At 35.7% G+C, this 23,942-nt stretch overlaps 1 protein-coding gene across 1 annotated transcript in view; it reads right to left on the minus strand.

The window, feature by feature from the left end:
* The window catches only part of DMD (dystrophin), a 2,070,581-nt gene that overhangs the window by 1,348,357 nt on the left and 698,282 nt on the right, over nucleotides 1-23,942 (minus strand). Inside the window, exons 18-19 of the mRNA XM_034649821.1 lie at nucleotides 18,630-18,753; nucleotides 5,149-5,236 (exon numbers count right to left, since the gene is read on the minus strand). Coding sequence (XP_034505712.1) covers nucleotides 5,149-5,236; nucleotides 18,630-18,753 — 212 coding nt within the window. The remainder of the gene's footprint in view (nucleotides 1-5,148; nucleotides 5,237-18,629; nucleotides 18,754-23,942) is intronic.

Consider the following 23,942-nt stretch of genomic DNA (forward strand, 5'->3'; position numbering starts at 1 on the left):
AGAAGTTTGGCTTTGAGGTAAGCCAAACTGACTATAATCCCTGTCCTTACCAATCTGACAAAATTTGGTTGCCCATACCCAAATGGCATCACTCATGTGAAGTACTTAATGAGCTACAAACAGAAATACTAAAAATACAGTTACATAGTTAATATTATAGATAAGAGGAGTGCTTGTCTGTGTTATCAGTCTGAACTATTTAATTCCAATTCTTAGCAGACTTACTATTAGGTATCACCTTAAACACTATAATCTAACTCTCAAGGGATGATGGTTTTGAAATATTCTTCTAGTCTAATATACTAATAATTACCACTTTTATTTAAACATTTCTTTAATGTGATTGTCTTCAGATTCTTAATTAATATACAGGAAACCACAATTAGAAATTGAAAGGGAAGTACTGTTTAATGTAGAAAACATCACTAACCCTATTAGATAATTATACTATATTATCTCCTCTGGAAATTGTGATGCAACAATTTTATAGCTTAAAGAAGGGGAAAATGAGCTTTGCTTATATATGTTTCCGAATAAATATTTGATACAACTATTTTCTTGGTAATCTTAATAAAGAAAACAATTTATCTAAACCAGTCTTATTTTATACATGACTGATAAGGAAACTACATAAACATGCAAGAACATTATTTTACAAACAAAATTAAGAATAAAGTCTAATCTAAACAAAAATAAAGCGAATGATTAGATATAAAAATATTCTAGATTGTCCTGAAATCCCATAATCCTACACACTGAAAAGCTTTTGCTTTGAAGTAAGCAGATCAGTTAAAAACTGTTTGACATAAAATCTTAGGAAATTAGGATTCATTAATGAATAATCAATAGTACTGATACGGAAGTGAGATTCTTTATCATATTAGGTGTGAAATTTTCTAAAATATTTATTATACCATTTTGTGTTTAAATGAAAAACTATAAAAACAAATCTTTGAGAATGTTATGCCGTATCTTTAAAAAAAAAAAAGGAAGTAAGTACAAATTTGGAAATCCCCCTTTTCAATGTAACACAGCTACAGGAAACAAAATTAGATCACTAGGTACCCAATCTAGTCTCCCACTTGCTCTCATTAAAACTCTAGAAAGCCAACAATTACTTGCGACTAAACTTCTTATTCCCATCTTATATAGTAACAATAAGCTTCATAAAAATTATATTTGTGAAAAATTTCTCTAGTAAGAATTTCTCTCCACCATCCACCACTCTCTCAAACTACTCCCATACTTTTCTAATCAAACGATGTTGACAGGACTGATAAATTTAATGTTCGCTCAAAAAGGATACAGTTAAGGAATAGATACATCCATTCGTTATACCAAAATCCATGTTAAAAACTTAGAAACGTGATTTTTAAGCTAATACACTCTCTGTTAGCAGCACCATAGCCTATTTAGCCTACTACAATCATGAAGATCACTTACATGCTTGCACAAGAAGTGGGACATCCATAAGGAAAATGTTCATGTAAAACTTTAAAGTATGCAAGTAATTGATGCAACCTCCTTTTCTGGTTATAAAAAAGGTTCCAAATAAATTAATATGAGTCTCTTACTGTTTCTATGCATATTTTCCAAGTATCAATCATTTTATTAGGAAACTCACAATTAATATTAAAATTCACAAAATATTTAATGTTAACTGTACTTTAATATTCTGCAAGTAAGTCTTTGCATTTGATAAAGTACAACCAAAATGAAAATTGTCTTTAAATTGATTCTAACTTCTATGTGACCCTGCAAAACTAAACACATGTTATGAGAAAGAGTGTTTTCAGGACATAAGACTGATTTTTAACAAAATTTGGCAACATCAAGTCAAAGTCACTTCTACATTGGCATCATGGTAATCTCTGCACTTTTAAGAATTTTAAGACACTCCCCCTTTTCCTTAGCACCTTTCTTAATTTCCTTTAACAAACTGCCTTTGAGACTAATAGGTTTTGCTTTCTGTATTTCTTGAGTAATGCTAAAAATTCATTCTTTCAGTAGATACTTAGAAATGACCAAAAGTGGATTTGAAAATATGTCTGATATATTTTATACCTGTTTTGCACCAGAATGATGCAAGTATTTAGGAATTTTTTTTGCAGGTCTTAGATTTTCATTCAGAAAGAAAATTTAAAAGAGGACTTCTTTTTTTTAATAAGTGATGCATTACTTTTTATTTATTTTTAATAATATTTTTTATTATGTTAGTCACCATACAGTACATCCCTGGTATCTGATGTAAAGTTCGATGATTCATTACTTGCGTATAACACCCAGTGCACCACGCAATACGTGCCCTCCTTACTACCCATCACCAGTCTATCCCATTCCCCCACCCCCCTCCCCTCTGAAGCCCTCAGTTTGTTTCTCAGAGTCCATAGTCTCTCATGGTTCATTCCCCCTGCTCTTTACCCCCCCCTTTCTTCTTCCCTTTCTTCTCCTACCGAATCTTCCTACTTCTTATGTTCCATAGATGAGTGAAAACATATGATAATTGTCTTTCTAAAAGAGGACTTCTAAGATCATTCCAGATGTATATATATATATCTGGAATGATACGTATATATACGTATATATGTATATATATACACATAAAACACAACACTCTAAACTTACAGTAAATTATCTGAAGTAGAAAATTCAGCTTTCTATGTATGTATACATATGTAGAAAATATAAAATGCTTTTAAAGATATTAGTTATGCTATTTTTACATCTATTTTACACTATAAGTGTGTTAAATGTTGTTAGCACATAAAAAATAAACTATAAATTTGTATTAGTTGCATAATATTAATAAACACTGTACAAGAATGATTTGCCTTTATATTAATTTTTGAGGACAAGAGATGTGGTTAAAAGGAATAAATATTTACATGAGGTCATAAATGAATTACCATGATTCCACTCTTATTTTCTTCCTTTACACATACAAGAATGTATGTGTTTTATATGGTTATGAGTTTTATTCTAACTCCATAGTTTAAACCTGAGAAAAGAAATCCTGGGCTTGTAAATTTAAGACCTTAACTGAGATAACGGTTAGAAACCTGGTTTAGAGGAACCTCATTTTGTCCTTCAGCTTCATGAGCCAAACCAGTAAACTCCAGTTTTTGGTTCTATGCCAGCAGAGCTACTGAAAATTAGGGTGAGGGGTCCCAATGAAATACACCTGGAGAGAGGTACTCCAGACACTTAGGCATGTGTCTGCCCTCACTCACAGTTTGCACAATGACATAAAATAAATGTTAGGAAATTTATTCTGTGTAAGACTGAAAAAAAAAGAACCAAAAGTTAGAATCCTTGAGTCTACTTTTTAGTAATCACATAAAATGTGTGACTGAATGGAGCAGAGCTATGCTCTAAGTATAGTCCAAATTTGAGCCTAATCACTTAATAGTCACACCTTATCTTTATTGGCGTAACACATGAGAAGCTTAAATACCCTGATTTTTCTTCATGCCTCCTAAATTTAGAGCTTTGAGGGCAATAATCTAGAAAACAACATTATCACTAATCATTTTAAACCTGTATGTGGTTTTAATTACCAAAAAAATCATTCCATACATTTCTAAATTTTAAGTGCTTTTTGAATAATGATCTGAGGTAAGGTATGCTTGACATTTGATTATGAAAGGAGACCATTTAAAAGTATAGATTTTAAATTGGCTTATAAAAATAAAACAGTGACAATATAGTTGCTACGGGGAAATTGTATAGCGGCTACAAGCCTATTTTTTAGATCACACAATTTCATTTAATATGAATATGCTGTTATCAAATTCATCAGTTACACCACCCAGCAACATACAGCTCAACAACAACCTTTCAGTATTTTGCATTGTCTATATATTCATTAACTTGTTCACCCAATCCTCAGCTATCATGTCTGCTTGTTTTTACTGTTAACCAAATACAGTCATGGGGCTCATTAAGAGAAAAAAAATGAATTGATTTCCTAGGAAGAACACTGAACTTTTTAATGCCAACATGGCAATTAAGGCAAAAAACAATTCATATACAAAATTTATACTCCAGAATGCAGGCAGGTCCTGGAAAAAGCTGACATGCACAACAAAAACATTTGTTAAATTTGGTTATTATTACCCTTGTAAACATATCCTGTGAAATATGTAAAAAAAAAAAATCTTGTTTGAAAATAGCATTATCCCTGATTCTCATAAATTACTTATATTTGGAAATGAATGCAGTAGTATGACAGTGACAATTTCAAAGAAGTTTGTTCATAACTGATGTCAATAGCATACTTGTCATAGACAACTTCTGAAGCACTGTTAGGAAAAACTAATTTTAGTTCATTCTCAAAAAAGAAAAAAAATATTTGGAAAAAAAGGGGGGGGCGCCTGTGTGGCTCAGTCAGTTAAGCATTGGACTCTTGATTTTGGCTCAGGTCATGATCTCAGGATTGTGAGATCGAGATCCACCTTGGGCTCCATGCTGAATGTGGAGCCTGGTTAAGATTCTCTCTCTACCTCTGCCCCTATCCCGCGCCCCCACTCCCACCCCCCCAAGCCTCCCTACACGTGCTCTAAATAAATAAGGAAAAAAATGTGTTAGCTTTGTACTTTTACCTTACTCAAAAACAGCCGAGGATAAAAAATAAAATTTCCCCTGAGAAGACCATTGCAAAATGATTTTTTAAAAAATGAAAAACAACATAGAAAATGTCAAATACATTATTAGCCAACAGGTATTATGATGAAGTCTTACACATAATTTTAGTCTGTTTGGAAAAATATATTGCAAGAATTACTTAAAATCAGATTACAATCAGTTTCATATAGTATGTGATTGCTTACATTTCCAATGATTTCTGCAAACCTTGTTTTCTTAAATTATTTGGACAAATGCTAGCAGGATTTGCATTAAAATTGATTTCACTGCAACAGATTGATAACATATTCTAGCACATCCCATTTTCTTCCACTGGACTCAAAGCTGAATTTCCTCTAATAATTCACTTAGCATTAAGAAAGAATAATAAAAAGCTCACAAACTCACTTTAATTTAAATTTGCATTCAGGAAGTGCTTGTCTGATATAATTCAGCTGATAAATATGAACCTATGTGTTTATCAAATCCCTAAGAAGATTATCTAAATCAACTCTGTGTAATTACCATTCACCATCTGTTCCACCAGGGCCTGAGCTGATCTGCTGGCATCTTGCAGTTTTCTGAACTTCTCGGCTTTTTCTCGCTCTATGGCCTGCAGCATGATAGCAAAGGTGAGTGTTTCAATACAAGGATTGTGAAGCTACACAGTAATTATAACTTCTACTTGCCCTTTCAAGCCTTAAGATATTTCAGTCTGTCAGCTTATCATGTGAATCTAAAGCTTTTTTTTCTCAAGTTTCTTGGCACCAGAAGCATCAAAATGACAATGAAAGCACAAGCCATTTTCATACTGAATTGCTACTACTTTTAATAAGATTTCTAGGCTTAACTTTTTTTTTAACACAATAGTTTCTGATGCACTGTAATATAAGACTGCAAAAAAAAAAAACAAAAGCAAATAATAAGAAACAATGGAAGGATAAAATAACAGATAATTAAAACTCAAATTTGTCTTTTAAATACAAACCACTGACATTACTCCTGATAACTTATGTATTCTATATTAAAAATCGAATAGAAAATCTTGTAAGTATATCAAAAGGGAAAAACATACTAGCATGAATAACTTAGCAAAAAACCCCGTATTTATTGAAATGTAAGACTGCAGGTTAATTTTTCTCTCTAAAACTTTCAAAGTACTCCCATTTCAAGGAAAAACAGATTCAGTTTCAAAAAGTCTTCTAAATTCATTTGTTCATTTCTCCTAACTTAAAGTTAACTTTTGAACAACAAAACCATAACGATCTAAATTAACAAAATCTAGCATTTAACACTGTTGGGTTTAGCTAATAATGTCTCTATGGATATATATTACATGTACATAATATACACATACATTAAACTATGATAAAACTGAACTGTATTATCATAATCATTATAAATATGTGGTTATAACATTATGTTATATGTCCTAAAACATTACTACCTGCAGAAAAAGCAAGCTTTAAGGCATGTAACATATAGTTAGAACAACACTCTTAAGACCCAATAATAGCATCATACAAAGATTTTGCTTGAGTTTGTGACAGGAGGTTATTCCATATCCGACTATTTTTTTAATTTTATTTCGATCTATAGGTATTTAAACAAATGTTACAGGGTGTAATACCGGAGTACAGGTAGGAGGCCTGTAACCGACATGTGCACACTCTGCAGAGCACTGTTCAATAGAACTTTCTGCAAGGATGAAAATATTATAGATCTGTGCTGTCCAATACAGTAGCCACGAGCCACATGTGGGTACTGAGTACCTGAAGGTGGCAACTGTGACTGAGGAAACTAATTTTTCATCTAGTATAATTAAATTTAAATTTAAAAAGCCACCATGTGTCAAGTGCCAATTGTAATTATACAGTGCAGATCTATTGCCTTCCCTTTGAAAGTCAATAAAGACAGACCGACAGATATGTAGACTAAATACAGATAAAGATACTATGGCATCATCAGAAATACATTCAAAGAAATAAGTAATCATCATATTGCTAAACTAGACTATTTCCCAAGCACACCAAATAATGGGAATGCTCATAGTATAATCCATACATTTTAAAATATTTAAAACAATTCTCTAATTTAAAGAAATAACCACAACTGAAAGGAGGGCTTTTAAAATTGATTTAAGATCATGAACTAGGATTATTGGATTCAAGATCAAGAACTCAAAATGCTAAAAAAAAAAAAAAAGCCTGTAGACAATAGAATATAACCTATCAGGAAAAAACTGGAATGTATAAAATACTAATTAAAATTTAGTAAAGTAAATGAAATAAAATGCTATAAAATGGTAATTTGGGCTTTTTTAAAAGTATTTATACTCTATCTTGAAAATATACATTTTATGTTATACTGTCAAGGGCAGCAAATGGAAATTCAGGTTCATCTCATCAGTAGGGAAACTCTAAAAGTGATAGACACATTTTAATACCTTGGATTCTACTTGAAAATTTCAAAGCACATAGATTGTGGTGTTTGAGGATTATGTGCTCCAGGATCCCATACCAATTAGCAGGTGAAACTTCTGGGTTACCTTGAAAGTCATTTTCACAAAGGCATTATCAAATTGTTGACACAAGTATTTGCACAACTCTGGAAGATTCTAACTTTCTAGTAGAATTGAAAAGTCCATGAAAATAAAGTAGCCACAACATCTTGTTAAAGGTAAGAATCCAGACGAAGTTCCAAAATTTACATTTTCTCAACTCTCAATTTCTGTCTTCTAAATTCTCTGTTCCTATAAGGCAGCTTATTGGCACATGTTCTCCAATACTTTACATTTATTCTCCATTAAAAGGTAAATTTTATTTGTAAAGGACTCTGAGTACTTTAGAAGAGAAAAAAATAAGCACATTCTAAGTTAATATGTAACATTCACAAGTACCAAGAGCTATAGCAGGATGTGGGGTATTCCACATTTGAACTATATCAGCAAAAGTGGGAGGGGGGTGGAGAGAGAAAGGCAGGGAGGGAGAGAGACAAGTAAAAAATAAATGCACTACAATAGAACAAGAACAGTAAAAACGGACAGATATTCTGCAAGTTAAACAGAGTTACCCTTTCCTATCAGAGGGGTTTCTATTTTAACTACATGGAGTTTTTGCTTTTTTATATATGAAATTATAAAGAGTAGAATTGGAACACAACGTTGTCTTTATAAATGATGAAAAGAAATTACCATTGGCTTTCTAAATGTCATTGATCATAATCTTTTTATTCTAAGCATCTAATGGAATAATCAATTAGTATTCCTCACAGAGGGGAAAACTTCTAATTGATTATTTCAGGGGTAACTAGCTTTAATGCCTAGTTTGGTTAAATCACATTATTTCAGTTATTCTAATATACACATAATAGCGATAACTACAAGAAAACAATAATGTATGGAGTAGCTACCATTACTCTCACAATTTGACAGAGGAGGAAAGTGAGGCACACAGAAGTGTATTAAATATTTGAAAACACTGGCATAACCATGATAAAAATGGAATTCCTTATACTGTGTACCAAATTACACATATGCATTTCATATTTCAGTGGGATAGAAGGAATCAGTATCTTATCCTCTTTTATACAAGAGAAAACTGAGCATCAGCAAGCTTAAGGCATACATGCAAGATGGTAGAAGTGAAAAGTTTTAGATCCAATATTAGAACCCCAATCATCTATTTACAAGTTCAGCTCTCTTTCAAATGCACTCTGCTGCTCTAAGAGTATTTCAATGGAAATTAATCAAACAGCTTTGAACTTATCTGACTACAACTCACAGCAAAGGTGACCTGATAATTTGGATGTAGTCAAAGATGATATTCAAAATATTTAACCAGTAATGCAGCATGGGCACCAAGCTATCAGAAGAAATGCCTGATTACTCAGAATGCACACTGACAGTCTATAAACTGACTGGCAACTCCGTGTACAACTCAATAACTGTACCCCATTGCCAGATGTCTATTATACAGAAACTGAGTAAGTGATGTATAAATAGAGAGATAGGCTTGAGAAAGAAGCATTTAATGGACACCACAAAACGATATTTAGATGTATCTGGGTTTTGCTAAGTAACATCTCTTTAAAGAGAATACTGGAAAATAAAGAGAAATATTGGCACAAATGTGCTTTGAGGAGTATGAACAAGACAGTGAAGAGTCCAGAAAACATTTCATTTCAGACACAGCTATAGATGGTTGATAAAAAATGAGAAAATATAGGGTAGCCAGAAGATAGTCAAGAAGGCAATGAAAAGTTTTGGAGTCATTCTGTTCTCAGATGGTCTGAATTCTATCTCCACTGATTACCAGCTGTTTGGCATTTGGAAAGTGATTCAACCTTTCTGAGCATCAATACTTTCTATGTAAAGTAACAATAAAGATACCTACCCTTCAGGGATTCTGAGATTAAAGGAGGCTTTTCAAATAACTTATTTCCCAAACTGGGACAATTCTTTCATAGTAAAATAGAAATCCAGAAATAACTAAGAGCTGTAACAAATGCAATCACATAAACTGAAAGCGTCCCAAAGTGCCACATGTGGGCATCCAAATGAATGGTGATTTCAACAGCCTTTAAAAAAGCTTTAGGAAAAAAATCTTGGCCCAATAGTTGATTAGATTATCTAATCACAAAAATGTGTATCAAGCATCCCGATAACCACATATACAAAGTGTTAAAGAAGTTGACTAAAGAAACATCACCGAAAATCCTCTTTTTTTCCTGGACCTGGACGTCTATGCATTCATTTTCAAATAAAATATATGAACTTTAGTCTTAAAATAGGTTAGATTAGTAGTTCCTAATGTTTCTACCTTCTCTTGTTTTCTCAGAAAAAAAAATGTCAACTGCATAGAAAAAGTAAAATAAAAATCACATGACCACCAAAAACAAAGTCTGGAGAGAAACATGCTTCTGGAAAAACGGGAGAGCATACCCCTGACTTAAAAGGGGTATGTACCACCAGGAGAAACATGGGCCTTCCACAGGTCTACACTGCAAAGTAAAAACTAGCCCACGAAAGAAGGAAAAGAGAAAGAGAAAAATCTGGTTCTCACACCTATTCCCTTATTCAGTACCATCAAAACTGTTGCTTTTAACAACACCATTAGCCTTCTTTGCTACTCCATCCAATGGCTGATCCTCAGTTCTCAACTTACTTATCATCATAATTTGATTCAGAGGATACCTCTTCTTCAAAATATTTCTTAAGTTAGTTTCCTCAATTCCAAGTACACAGTCTTCCTCCTACGTCAAGGATGCCCTTTACTCAAACCCCTGGGCTTGTTCTTCCACATCTCCCTGTACACATGTAGAGAACTACATCTAGGCCAAAAACTTAGAATCCTTCTTGACTGTTCTTTTACTCTCAAACCCTGTATAGAATCCCTCAGAAACTCCTATTGACTGTAACCTCAAGACACATCCTGAAAATGCTGTTATTACTGTGCTCACTACTATCACACTAGTAAAAAACAAAACAAAACAAAACAAGAACAAAACAAAAACTCCATCATCACTCAGTGGTCTAGATGCTTCCAAACAGCCTACTAAATGCTATTTCTACTTATACCTTTGCTTCCTGATGATATATTCTCAACACGACAGACAGAAAAAGCCAGGCAAAATAGATATCAACTCAACTCTCTAGTGGCTTCCCTTCTCATCTGAGTAAAAGCCCAAGTCCTAACCATGGCCCACATGACCGTAACGTCCTTAATCTCTTAGACCTCTTCTTCTGTGACTAAACACCCTGATTATTCACCTCTGTCATACTCTGTTGTTCTCTGACACTCCAGGCATGCTCCTCCCTCAGACCTATACACTCACTCTTCCCTCTGCTGGAAATGCTCCTATCTCAGCTATCTATAAATCCTTCACTGCCTTTAGATCTTTACTTAAATGTCACTTTCTTAGGGAGACCTTCTACTGCTGATCTACACACACACACACACACACACTCAAATGGGTGCACACACATGCACATACTTCTTAGCTCTCATTCCTCTTTTATTTTTTGTCTTTGACACTTATCAATAACATTCTATACATTTTGCAAATCCTTGCTTATTTTTAACCTTCCTCACTGGAGTAGAAACTGTAAAAGGTCAGATATCCTCAAGAATTTCCTTCTCCATGCCATCTCCAGGGCCTGGAAGAGTGCCTAATACATAGTTAGATGCACAGTAAGGTGAGGTCCATTGTAGCATAATGCCTCCATACAATATTACTGCTTCTCCCACCCTACCCACAGTTAAAATGCTCTATGAAGTTGTAACGTGTAACAAATTCTAGTAGCTATACATACAGTGATTATAGAACCAGCCTGGGAGGTTAGGAGATGCAAATTTAATAAAATAAAGCTGGATTAAATCAGTCTTCTAGAAGATCCAGATTAGATGCAGAGTTGGGCACATTGGCCTGCTTTCCAACAGAACTGCTATGAAGTCCTGATAGACGTAATAAACAACTACCCAAACAGGAAACAAATAGTACCGTGTAAAATTCATTAAGTCATAACTTAATAGAATCTTACCTTACTTGAGGAAAAGAAGAGAAAAACAACACAATGCTTATATTTATTACAGAATGATGAAACAATGTCATACTGAAGAAAATCAGAGGGAGTATAATCTCCCAAAAATGGTCTACCAGACAAAATTTCAGCAACATTTTTTGGCATCCTCACTAAAGTATCATGGACCCCATGAAAAAGAAACAAAAAACTGTAAGGCTAGAAGAGGTTAAAGTTAACATAAATGGAATGAAATTTCAAGATAATAGAGACACGGATCTCATAAGGAAGAAACTAAAAATGCATTATCTTGGTCCAAATTCATATTGGAGATTGTAAAATGAAGAACTGATACTGAACAAAAGAGGAGAGAATGTTTCTTGACTATGGTAATAACCAGGATTCTTTGGAACTCAGGAGCAGATAAACATTTACAACATGGATGAACTGGAGGGTATTATATGAAGTGAAATAAGTCAAAAGAGAAAGACAATTATCATACAGTTTCACTCATATGTGGTATATAAGGAATAGCATGGAGGACCATAGGGGAAGGGAGGGAAAACTGGATGGGAAGAAATCAGAGAGGGAGACGAGCCATGAGAGGCTATGGTCTCCAGGAAACAAACGGAGGGTTTCACAGGGGAGGGGTGGAGGGATGGGGTAACTGGGTGACGGGTATTAATGAGGGCACATGATGTGATGAGCACTGGGTGTTACATGCAACTGATAAATCACTGAACACATCTTCAAAAACTAATGATGTACTATATGTTGGCTAACTGAATTTAAATTAAAAAAAGAAAGAAAGAAAGTGCTCTATTTGGCTAGTAGAAATACCATATCTAAAGTACCCTAATTAAGTTGTTCCTGCATTTTCAGATCATGTCATGTTATACTGACATTTTGAAATGTTTTGTTATCACTAGGGAATAAGAGCAACAACTCTGTTGGTCTCACAGATTTCGGGGCTATTTTTTTCTCAGGTTATTTTCAAATGATCAGCATCATCAGTCTTTATTCTTCCCCCATGGCTCTCTCTCTCCCTTTCAATAGACAGATATATAAATATGTATATAGATAGATAGATAGATAGATAGATAGATAGATAGATGATAGATAGATAGAGATGTGTGTGTATATATATGTGTGTGTGTGATATGTTTGTATATATATTTGCATTTATATATGTTAGCTTTTCCCTTGTTTTCAAGGCCAAGAGTATCACCTGAATGCTTTTCAACTATGACATCTACTTTGTTCTACACATTTCATCTTCAATGTTAGTCCAAGTATCTGTAGTCAGATTTCAGCTTTCACCACTATACAGAAAGATCTTTCATGAAGGGCACCAATTTTCCTCTTGCCAGGTACAATGCTTCTTACAGGATTAAGTACCCATAATTAAAACTACCTCTTAGAAATCACCTTATTCGGGAAAGCTTCTCTTTCCTAGACATGATTATCTTTCTCTAATCTGTCATCCTCAGGAAACTCATCCAGCTTTTCTTCATGTCTGTTTCTCTGTTTATTGTATATATAGGTGTGTACACATACATGTACACAGTATTTTTTAATCTTAAAAGTATTCTTTCTAATAGAACATATTATTTTTGAAATTATTTTTCTTAACAGAGAATATGAAATACTTTAGTCAATGTGTATTCAATATATGATCATATGTTTAGAAGATACTAAGATTCTGATGTATCTAGTGCAGATAGTTTCAAGTACAGAAGACAGAAGCTAAAAAAAGGCATCAGTTAACCATTCCATAAGGAATGTATTGTTAATTTTAAAATATATTAAAGGCCAATAAAAATTCTTAGAGATATCAGGAAATTATGGATTCTAAAATGTGTAACTTCAAGTGCAAAATAAAAGGAAACCAAGTTGTATAATACAGAGAAAAAAGAAACATAATTAAGTTTTAAGCAAAGTATAAGAAGAAGGGAAGTTTACGGATTCTCTAATAAGTTGATTAAAAACATTCTATGACCTCTTCCTCCTTCTTTATCGGCATCTCTTAAAAGCCTCCTCCTTTCATGACATCTTCTCTAATTAATATGAAAGTAAGTTCCAGATTCCCCAGAGGCCTACCCTGACTTTAGAAGCAATTAATTTTCTATTCACTTAACATTCTATAATGAAGTTTTGCCCTTTGACAGAAACAGTAATTTATTCACTCAAATGTTTATTCAGAAGTTGTTATAGCCTTCATATTGGTAGCAGAGCCTAACTTAAAATGTGCCCGAGGAACTGAAAAAAAATCACTTATTCATATAGTCAAATATCAACTGTGTTAAGTACCAGGCACTATATTAGGCGCTGGCATGCCAAAACCAAAGTAAGCCAAACCAAAACAAACAAAAAACAAAAACTAATTAGTTCCAGTCATTAATGTCTAGAAACCAGCAATCTAATCAATGTTAGAATGGCCAGAAATTGGTAAGGATAAGATAACAGAAATTATGTCATGGCAGCCTTCACAAATGGAACATGAAAATACTGACTCTGTCAATACCTTCCCCCCCAAAGGCCACCAGGAACATGCCTATATAAACAAAGTTAGGTTGATGTAGCCTGCAACAGGAGAGGTGGCACAGAATAGTGAACTATGGGGTAGGTCTCTAAGAGGATGGTTGGAAAGAGCTGATTGGATTTGGGCACGTGGAAGGTGAGGAAGAGTGGTCAAGGAAGCAGGACTTTGCCTTTAATTGGATGCCGTAAGGAAATGGAGGTCCTTCTGTGACTGCACATCTTAAAAAATTTTTATCTAGGAGGCAGGAACATGTAGAGAGGCTGAAACCATGATTGGTAAGGCAGCATAATCTGCCACATTAGTGAAGATGGGGGGGATATGCAGTCATTTGCAGTGGTCTGCACACATTTTTTCGTCTGTTGAAACATGATTACAAGATGGTCATGTTTTGGTCTTGATCCATCACAATCATGAAGTGGCCTTGTCTACTGCTGGCATCCTGAGCCATTGCGCTTATGCAGCCGGAGGGCGCCACAGGCTAGCTGTGAGCACTAGTACAGCACCGAGCATCACCAAGTCTAACTGAAGTGCCCAGCGAGCTCCTGATTATCAGTGGCTGCTTTTTGCCTTTTCAAATGAGTATCAACAGAGAGAGACATAATAGGATAATATTTATGTTTTAGTAAGTTCACTTTGCAAAAGTGATGTGAAAACCCCTAAAGAAATAAGTATTAGTGGCAGGGAAGACCGGCTAAGGATTATCATCTCAAACAGAGGTAACCCACAATATTAGCATTAAACAGGGTTGTAGTGATAGGAATAGAAAGAACTGGACAGTTTCAAGAGTGGTTACGGGAATGAAATTAATTGAACTTGGGTGGACTTGTAAATGGTAGGAACTAAAAATCTAGATGACCCAGTTAGCTTTTAGGTTTCTGGATTAGGCTGTCAGAAGAAAGAAAGAAAAGAGAAAGAATAAAGGAGGGCTGGGGAGATCATGAGATTTATTTTAAGTTTTCAGGCAAATACCCCAATTAAAGTTGTCTATCAAGCAATTAAATAAACTGGCTTAGGCTTCAAGGGAGAGACATGAGCTAATGATAAATACTTGGGGGCCATTAGGAAATAGATGTTATTTGAATAGGAAGGAATAAGGATAATCCAGGGAAGAAAGACAAGGGAAGGACTGTGTAGAATATCAATAGTAAAGGAAAAAGGAGATAGAACAAATGACCAAAAATGTACAAAAGGTAACCAATAGATAATGGTATCCCATAAACCCAGAGAGAAAAGAACTTCATGAAGGATAAAGAGGTAACAGAGTCCTGCAGAGAAGTTGAGTAAGACACAAAATTAGTCCTATATGTTTATAGGAGAGGAGGGTTTTATCGAAGATATGAATGTGTGGCTGAATGGAAGCAGGTTTCTTAGGACATAGACAGTGAAGATATTGAGAACACACACACACACACACACTCACTCACACAGACAGATTAGCCTTAAGTAGCCAAAGCACAATCTCTTCCACCAAGGCAGAGGGGGGAAAAAGAATATGAGCACAAATACACATATTTCTTAAATATTATCTTAAACAAACGAAGAAGGAAAGTCATCTACCATGCCTGTTAAAAACTTGAAATAATTGTCAAGAGAAAGGAAGAAGAATATTTACTAGGAATGTATGGAAAGCCTATGGAGAAGTACCAAAGTGTCTGTGTAAGTATAGTATTTCCCAAACAGAGTAATATCTGGCAGTGAAATATTGACAGTCTAGTTATGCAAGAAGGTAGCTGAATTGAGCAGATCAGGGAACTGGAAACTTTTGGAGATAGCAGGACAACCAATAATGTCTGAGATTTTTAATGAAGGCATAACACGGGTGGAGAAGACTGTGATCCTGGTGCCAGTATTCAATGACAAAATAATATCACAAAACGGTGAGTGACAGATGGCCATCGGGCATGAAACACAAGGGATGAGATACATTCTTTTTTTTTAACACAGAAAGCAGTACCTTTGGAAGTGGCCCTGGGAAGTCAGGAAACCAGCAATTGTATGAGTGGGCTATATACTCAACTAATGAATCGTCATCAAAAACTAATGATGTACTGTATACTGGCTAACTGAACATAAAAAAAAATAAATGAGTGGGGGAGTGAAAGTCACTAGTCTTAGTGGTGTTCTTGAGGGTAAGAGTCGTTTTCATGTAGGACTAGAACCAGTACATAGGACAGAAAGTTTGTTTCGGAAGAAGGACTTCAGAATGCACAGGGACTGTGCGTGGGAAAGCACCCTCATGAAGAACATGACTGTAGAAGGGCAGAGAGATGAAGATTCAAGAAAACACAGATGAACAGAGACACCTATATTGTGGGTGGCAAACCCAGATAATAGACATAAAAGAAATGTAGAATTAATGACTTTAGGATTTCCAACAGAACTTTGTTAAAAGTTGATTTGGTATGGGTGCAAGCAAGCATGGGCTCCAGAAAGAGCCCAAGGCCTGTTGACCTTAATAGCTGGTATGAAGGTTTTCAAGAGAACACTATACAGGTGTACAACCACCTTGCAGTAAGACTAGATTGTTTTGTTATTATAATTAGTACCTTACATTACCACGTGTTCAATTCAAGAAGTTGAGTAGCTCCACCAGCTAATTCCACTTGAACTTCTCAACTGTGCTGACATTAACAGAACGAGTAAAGGATCTAGGAGTTTGGTAGTCTCAGATGATGCCCTTGAGTACGGATTTTCAAACCTTCATGTACAAATGAATCACCTGTGGATCTTGTTCAAATGCAAATTCTGATTCATTCAGTCTGAACTCACACTTTCTAATAAGCTCACAGACAATGCCAATATTGGTTGTCCAGGGACCACCTGGAGTAGAAATGTCCCCTAGAATTCAACTTTTAAGTAAGTGCATTATGTTAATTATATAGATAAAACACATGGCTGATAGAGAAGGAAAAACAATGTAAGGTTTAAAAGTATATAAAACCAAACTGATAATATTCTAGGCCATTCTAATTGGCTGAAAGTACTTGAAAGTAATAGATGAATGAAGGAGTCAAGTAAAAGAAAGAAAAAAAAAGAAGGTAATATTTAGCCACTTTTAATAGATGCCTAAAAATGAATACCACTCAAGTTCATGAGACGGGCCTCCCGTGTGTTCAAAATAAGTTACATATACTGACAGGTGAAGAAGTAAGAAAATTAATGTACGCCTAAACTGCATATCCATCATCATTACTATTTATTTCTCTCAAGGATTTTTAATATGTATATATTATATTTAGCCTGAAGGAAATGTCTAGGTAAAATCATTTCATGTCCTATTTTAGTAGGCAATTAAGAAGGATGTTGTTATTTCAGAAAATGAGAGAAGTTGATAAAGGTGACTCATGAGGCATCAGAAAACCACTCATACAATATTGTACATTTTTTTTAACACTTTCAGTCTGTCATTCCTGACACTATTGATTAAATGCAAATTGCTTCTAGGTAACCATATGATAAGAGGAAATTTTTGAATTTATATTCTTGAAATGCTGGAACTCAATTTTCCTACTTGATCAGAGCTATTTTAAGATACAGAAATAGGATGACAGATAAGTAGATTATTGAGATAAATTTTAAAAAATTTAAATTAGCTAATGAAATGTCTGCCCAAGGTGACTCATACCTTTAGTGGCCAAATACATCACATGAACTTTAAAATGTATTTTAGATTTTATCTTCTCTAAGCAGTTTTCTACTTAGAGAATTTCCCGCCACAATCATAACAAAAAACATACCTTCAAATGAGTATACTTTGAAATAATACATTCTGCTAATTTTCTACTATATTTATTATGCTTCAGTTTAATTTCAAAACTTAAACATTATCGTAGTGCCCATTTCTTAAAATTATTTACAACTATTATTAGATTAATGACAGAACATTGTATATAACTAATAATGTTTTTAAAATAACTTCCCAATTTTAAATTGTTAACTCTGAGACATGTTGATGGAATCATCTCCCCCCTACCTCAAACAGCCTAAAAAATAGATTATTTTCTCCTAGAAGAAAATCATTTTTTGCTCTCCAAAGGTTCCAACCCCAGAGCAAGTATTAGCTTGTATTTAAGATAGTGTTGTATTTGGAAAAATCTAAGAGAGTTCGTCCGGTATGAAACTGAATGCTCAAAACATGAAACTGGGTTATCCACACGTGACCTTCCTATAGGTGAAATTATTTAACATTCAGAACATTTGTTTCTTTAGCCTGCCCACTCCAAAGTATTTACTCTGCCTATTAGAAATGCTCTCACAAACAATTGCCAAAATGGATGTTTTATAATTGTAGAAGTTGAAATACCAAAGCCCTGATAATGTCCTTGAAGATGAAGCAGCTCCTATTAACTTAATAAAAATCCCTATTGTGAAGGACACAACTATAATGTCTCAGCAGGGAGTAAAAACAGCAAACCACCACTTACTATAAATAAATATTGAAAAAGGCTGGACATCTTTTGGTTACGGTAAGGCAACACATAAATATCTGGGAAATGCAAATCTGTTATGACAAATACTAATGAGTATAAAGAGTAATTTTTTGATGATAGTGACAGCATAAACAGGGTCCTAAGTACAGTATTTCTAAGGGTCTTGTCTATTCTGCAAGCTTGCTAAGTCCCAGCCTTGAGGTGACAGAACAGTACACGAAGGAAAACCAATATGAGTTCATGTTATAAAATTGTTAATTTACAGCTAAATAATATAAATGTTAAAGAAGGTTTATGAAAAGCATCCCTGCTCAGTCACAGCAGAACCCGGAAAGATTTCTCGATGCTAAACTTTGATTCTGCTGGATATGTAAAATACACTTTGAAGATATATTTAAAAGCATTATTCCATATTGCTTTAATCTTTTCAACTGACAGAATCAGATAGTACAAAGCACAGAGTTTACAAGCAGTGAAACTTAGGAAAATACATAAAAATTAATGCATAACCTACATTGACTTTTTCTTTAAGGTCTGAGAAGTTGCCTTCCTTCCGATAGATTGCAAATTCAGGACTCTGCAACACAGCTTCTGAACGAGTAATCCAACTGTGAAGTTCAGTTATATCGACATCCAACCTAAGACAGGAAAAAATAAGGGTCATTATTTCCTGATTATCTCTTTCTTCTATATGAAAAAAAGAAAAAGCAATCTCTCCACATTTACCATTCTCCTTCCAATCTGAGACTCCTGCCTGATGCCCCTGTTGCTGTTAATAGCACTACCATCTCCCTAGTTATGTAGGCTCAAAATTTGGAGTTAGCTTTGATCTAGTCCTATGATCATGGAGGTCATTTTATTAAGCTCAACATAGCAATCGCCTTCCTAGAGCATCTCCTATAAGCTAGCACTCTACCTCTGCTTGAATGTTTGCACTGGCTGAAAAATTACTACTTCCCAAGATAACCCTCTTTCTTTCTGGAAAGTACTTACAGCAAACAAAAAATTCCTGTCGGTAGCTCCCATTGAACCATACCTTGGAGATCCATGTCCTTGTGTAGTCTCCAACAATACCGACTCTGAATTTGGCCATGTGACTTGCTAGGACAAATGGGATATTAGGAAGTGTGAGGCAAGCAGAGGCTTCATAAGTGCTTGCACTGTGGAACTTGTCCTCTTAGAACATGCACTGAGAATGCAACTGTTAGCTAAGAATTCTAATGGCTCTTTAAGGAAGCTCGATCTAGCCAGGTGGAGAGACGATGTGGAAGCGAATGAGGCACCAAGCGCATGAAGAAAGCTTTCTTTCACCTTTTGACCCATCTCAAACACCAGCTGAATATAGCCAAATGAATTATCCAGCTTATATCTCTTAGAGCCTCAGAACTACCAAGAGAGCCCTGCCCACATTGCAGAACCCTGAGAAAAGATAAATTACTTCTGTCTTGAGCCACTAAATTAGCAGTGTGTTGTTATGCTGCAATAGACACCTAATCATATACCCTGATATTCTCATTCTTTTATTGTAGAGACCTATGGAGCCAATGGGAGTTAACTGTTTCATCAGGTCACTCAGATCAAGTTAAAGCAGAGATTGGAGGAGAGTCGTGGATGGATTGCAAGGGAGGAGGAACTGTGTGCATCACTTGAAATTCCAGGCACAATTCTAAATGTGTGTGTATTTTTCTTGAGAAGGAACCCCTAGATTTTATCAGCACCTGTAAAGAATCTATGAAAAGATAATTTAGAAATCATCTAATCCAAGTTTATTAAAACAACATCCAACAAGGCCCCAGAAAAATATTAACTCAATTTTCATGGGAAGTTTGTGAAATAGGACAAAAGTTCAAATATAAAATTTGAGACACTAAGTAATGTACTTTTATCACCATGCTGTATCTTCTTATCCAAGACAACTCTCACATAGTCGAAATCAATTCTTTAAATCCGCTAGAAAATATGTGAGGCTACCCTACCCTATTCCTAGTTATTTCCACGGCTAATGCCTTGGCTTGTCAGTATCTTACTTAAAATTTGGCTCCTAAATAGATCATGTCAGTAGTGTTTAGTACAAACAGAAAAGAATAGACAATTATCTTATTGGATATGCAACCCATGAGTTTGATCAGTGTTTTGACTTCCATATTAGACTTTTAACTCACACTGAAGTTAAATTGAGCTAGACATCCCAGAATTATTCACATAAACTATCACTAAGCCAGTTCTCCACAACTACAAACTAAGGAGCTGATTTCCTTTTCTTTTCTTTTTTTTTTTTCTTTTCGAGAGACAGTGTGTGCAGGGCAGAGGGAGAGGGAGAGAGAGAATCTTAAGCAGGCTCCACACCCAGCGTGGAGCCCAATGCAGGGCTCGATCTCGCAACCCAGAGATCACAACCAGAGCCAAAATCAAGAGTCAGACACCTAACTGACTGAGCCACCCAGGGGCCCCAGGAGGTGATTTCCTGACCTCTTACTTCAGGGCTTTCAGTCATACAAACTTGATAAAGTTTGGCATGTTAGTTGCAGGCTATTGTTTTAAAATTAAACACATACAGACCTTCATAGAACATGAAACACTTCCAAAAACATATTCTCTTTTTGTGTTCTTAAAAAAGTCTATGGTAAGGTATTAATCTCTCCACTCATGTAAAGAGATGAAAGCTCAAAGAAATTAAGTGAATTGACCTCAGACTATCAGTACCATGGAGAAGGAACTTAATTCATCTTGTTGACCATTATATCCTTCACCTCAAATAGGGCCTGGTTCACAGTGACAAATATTTACTGAGTGAAGGGTACCCAACAAGAAACTGAAGGAACAGAGATCTGAATTCAGAGATTTTGACTCCAATCCCATGTCACTGAATGTCAAAACTTTTATTTGCATGTGGACTGTAAATATCTATGGATTTTCATTTTATCATGGTGATTGTTCTCTTCCTTACATTTGTTTTTTCCTGGAAGTCTAGTTACCGGGTTTCCTATTTCTTAATTCATAACAGCAATGTTGAAATAGAGTCCTATTGCATGCTTCTAAACACCTCTCTTTCTCTTTTTGATGTTAACTCACCAAATCAAATCTTTGACTCTGGTCCCTCATCCACCTACAAAATTCAGTGCTGGTTTTCCATCAGAATATTTTAAGAAAAGCATTTCTGCTTTTCCTTTGGTACAATACAGACATCATTGTGTCTCTCTCTGCCTGCAGGCATCCACTTGCCAGTGCACGGGGCATGCCAGAAGTGCTAAAATGTTAATCCCACCAGAGTGACACTTAAGGAGAGAGAGCTGGGCGTGGGTAGATCAATATCCCAGTTCCCTTGCCTTTCAGTGTAACCATCATGATGAAATTTACACAGAGAACCTCAGAGGGTTCTCAGACAGATTCAACTCCAGTTAATTGCCTCCAACAACCAACTTGTGTATCATCCTTTATTGGCTGCCTTCTTTTCCTACCCTCACCCCCCGACTTTGCTTCCTGGGATCACTTCCTCCAATAAACTACTTGCCCCAAAATCTTCCAGATCCACTCCTGGGGAACCCAAACTAAAGCAATGATCAATAGCGTCAAATGAACCCAGCATCCTGCCATTTTTAGTTGTTTTCACCTTAAACTCTGACTCTCCACAGGACTATTTTAAAGTTTTTCCAAAGCTCTCAAAGCATTAATCCATCTTCCTTCTCCAGCTGTCAAAAGATGACATTTTTTACTCCACCAAGAAAAGTACAACTATAAGGTTAGAATTTCTTCCACTTCCTGTGTCCAAATATTCAATCTTACCTGCGTGTGCCCTTCTCATTCCCTTCTTTTACATTTGAGTGAGTTTCCCTTCTTTACCTAAAGTCAGTCCCTCTACCTTCCATTAATACTTTGCTCTTTCACTTCTTCACAGGCATGTGAGTCTACCAAATTTTTGTTATCTATCTACTGCAAATTCAACCCCTCCCTTTCAAGTAAATTCTGCATATAGAAATTTAAACTTGTTGTTGAATAAGTTTAACAAGAACAACTTCTTGTTGACTTCTATTTTTTTAAGATTTTTATTTATTTGAGAAAGAGAGAGAGAGCATGCAGTGGGAGGGTTAGAGAGACAGAGAGAGAGAGAGAAGCAGACTCCCTGCTGAGCAGGGAGCCTGATGCCGGGCTCGATCCCAGGACCCCGATATCATGACCTGAGTCAAAGGCAGGTGCTTAACTGACTAAGCCACCAGGCACCCAGACTCCTATTTTTTTTAAAGATTTTATTTATTTATTTGACAGAGACAGCCAGCGAGAGAGGGAACACAAGCAGGGGTAGTGGAAGAGGGAGAAGCAGGCTCCTAACAGAGGAGCCTGATGTGGGGCTCGATCCCAGAACGCGGGGATGACGCCCTGAGCCAAAGGCAGACGCTTAACGACTGCGCCACCCAGACGCACTATCCAGACTCCTATTTTTTAAAGTCAAACCCCTCTTGACCTTCATAGTTCCCTCCAGCCATTCTCTTATCTTCTACAAAGGCAAATGTTCTGCAAGAGTTACCCAGTTTACTGTCAGTTCTCCACCTCCCATTCACTCTTTCCACTCACTTTTGGTTCTCAACAAAAGCATTGCTTAATACAGGAATCAGGTCACTAAAGCCTATGGAGAGTTTCACTTTCTTGCTATCTAGCAACACTTAACACTGTTGAGCACACTCTCCTCCTTTTGCCTTCATACCATTCTACTCTATTTGTCTTTGATTTCTATGACCACTGGTAATCTTTTTCCTTCAGGCTCATCTTCCTCCACCCTCTCACAACATACTAAAGTCATCAAGGCCTGGTTCATCAATCATCTTCTATTCACTATATTACTTTTTTATTTCCCACCATGGGGGAGATAAGTCAATTTTTCTGAAAAATTTATTTATTTGAGGGGGGAGGGGCAGAGTGAGAGGGAGAGAGACACTCTCAAGCAGACTCCCCACTGATTGCAGATCCCACCACCCATGAGATCACAACCTTAGCTGAAATCACGAGTTGGACGCTTAACCGACTGAACCACCCAGGCTCCCTCCCGCCTATTGCTCTTTCACTAGCAATCTTACCCATGCTCATGACCGCAATGGCACTCTACATGTATCAAAGATTCTGATCTATCTATCTATCTATCTATCTATTTATCTATCTATCTAGATAACTCAAGCACTACTTCTGAGCTTCACAGCTACATAACCATCTGCCTACTGGCCATCTCCACTTGCACACTATAAAAGCTCCTTCGGCATAAAATGTCAAAACTTATTGTTTGCTCTTGTCCCCCCAGTGGGTACTCCCCCAGTGTTCCTCAGATCTATTAATGGCATCACCATATATCATCTTTTTTGCCTTCTTCTCCCTTCCCTCTCACATTTAATCAATTGCAAGGTCTAATCCGTCAAATATTCTATTTCTTCTGAATCTGTCTTCTTCTCATGGTCTCCATAGCTGGTATCCTCACTCGGCTTGCAATTAAATGTAATCAAAACTACTGCAATGCCCTCTCAAATGGCTCTGGAAAACCTTTCTGGAATCCTCTCATTGCACTACTGGCAAATGATAGGTTCTAAAAATATACGTGAATATGTTACCCTCATTCATAAAATCCTTCAAAGACTTCCCATTTTTCCTAGCATAAAGATCAAAATTATTCGGACCCGGCCTTGACAGACCACTTAACCCTATATTCTACTTCACTTTTTATTCAAGCCCTTCTAGAAACAAATCTCACTTCAAGTTTCTCAGGGAGACCAGAGCCACATTTAACTTTTGTCCCTATTTCAATGAAATAAAAGCCTTCACTGACTCTTATTCACCTATCCATTAG

This window comes from Ailuropoda melanoleuca, chromosome X (assembly GCF_002007445.2).
Source record: "Ailuropoda melanoleuca isolate Jingjing chromosome X, ASM200744v2, whole genome shotgun sequence".
Taxonomy (NCBI): Eukaryota; Metazoa; Chordata; class Mammalia; order Carnivora; family Ursidae; genus Ailuropoda; species Ailuropoda melanoleuca.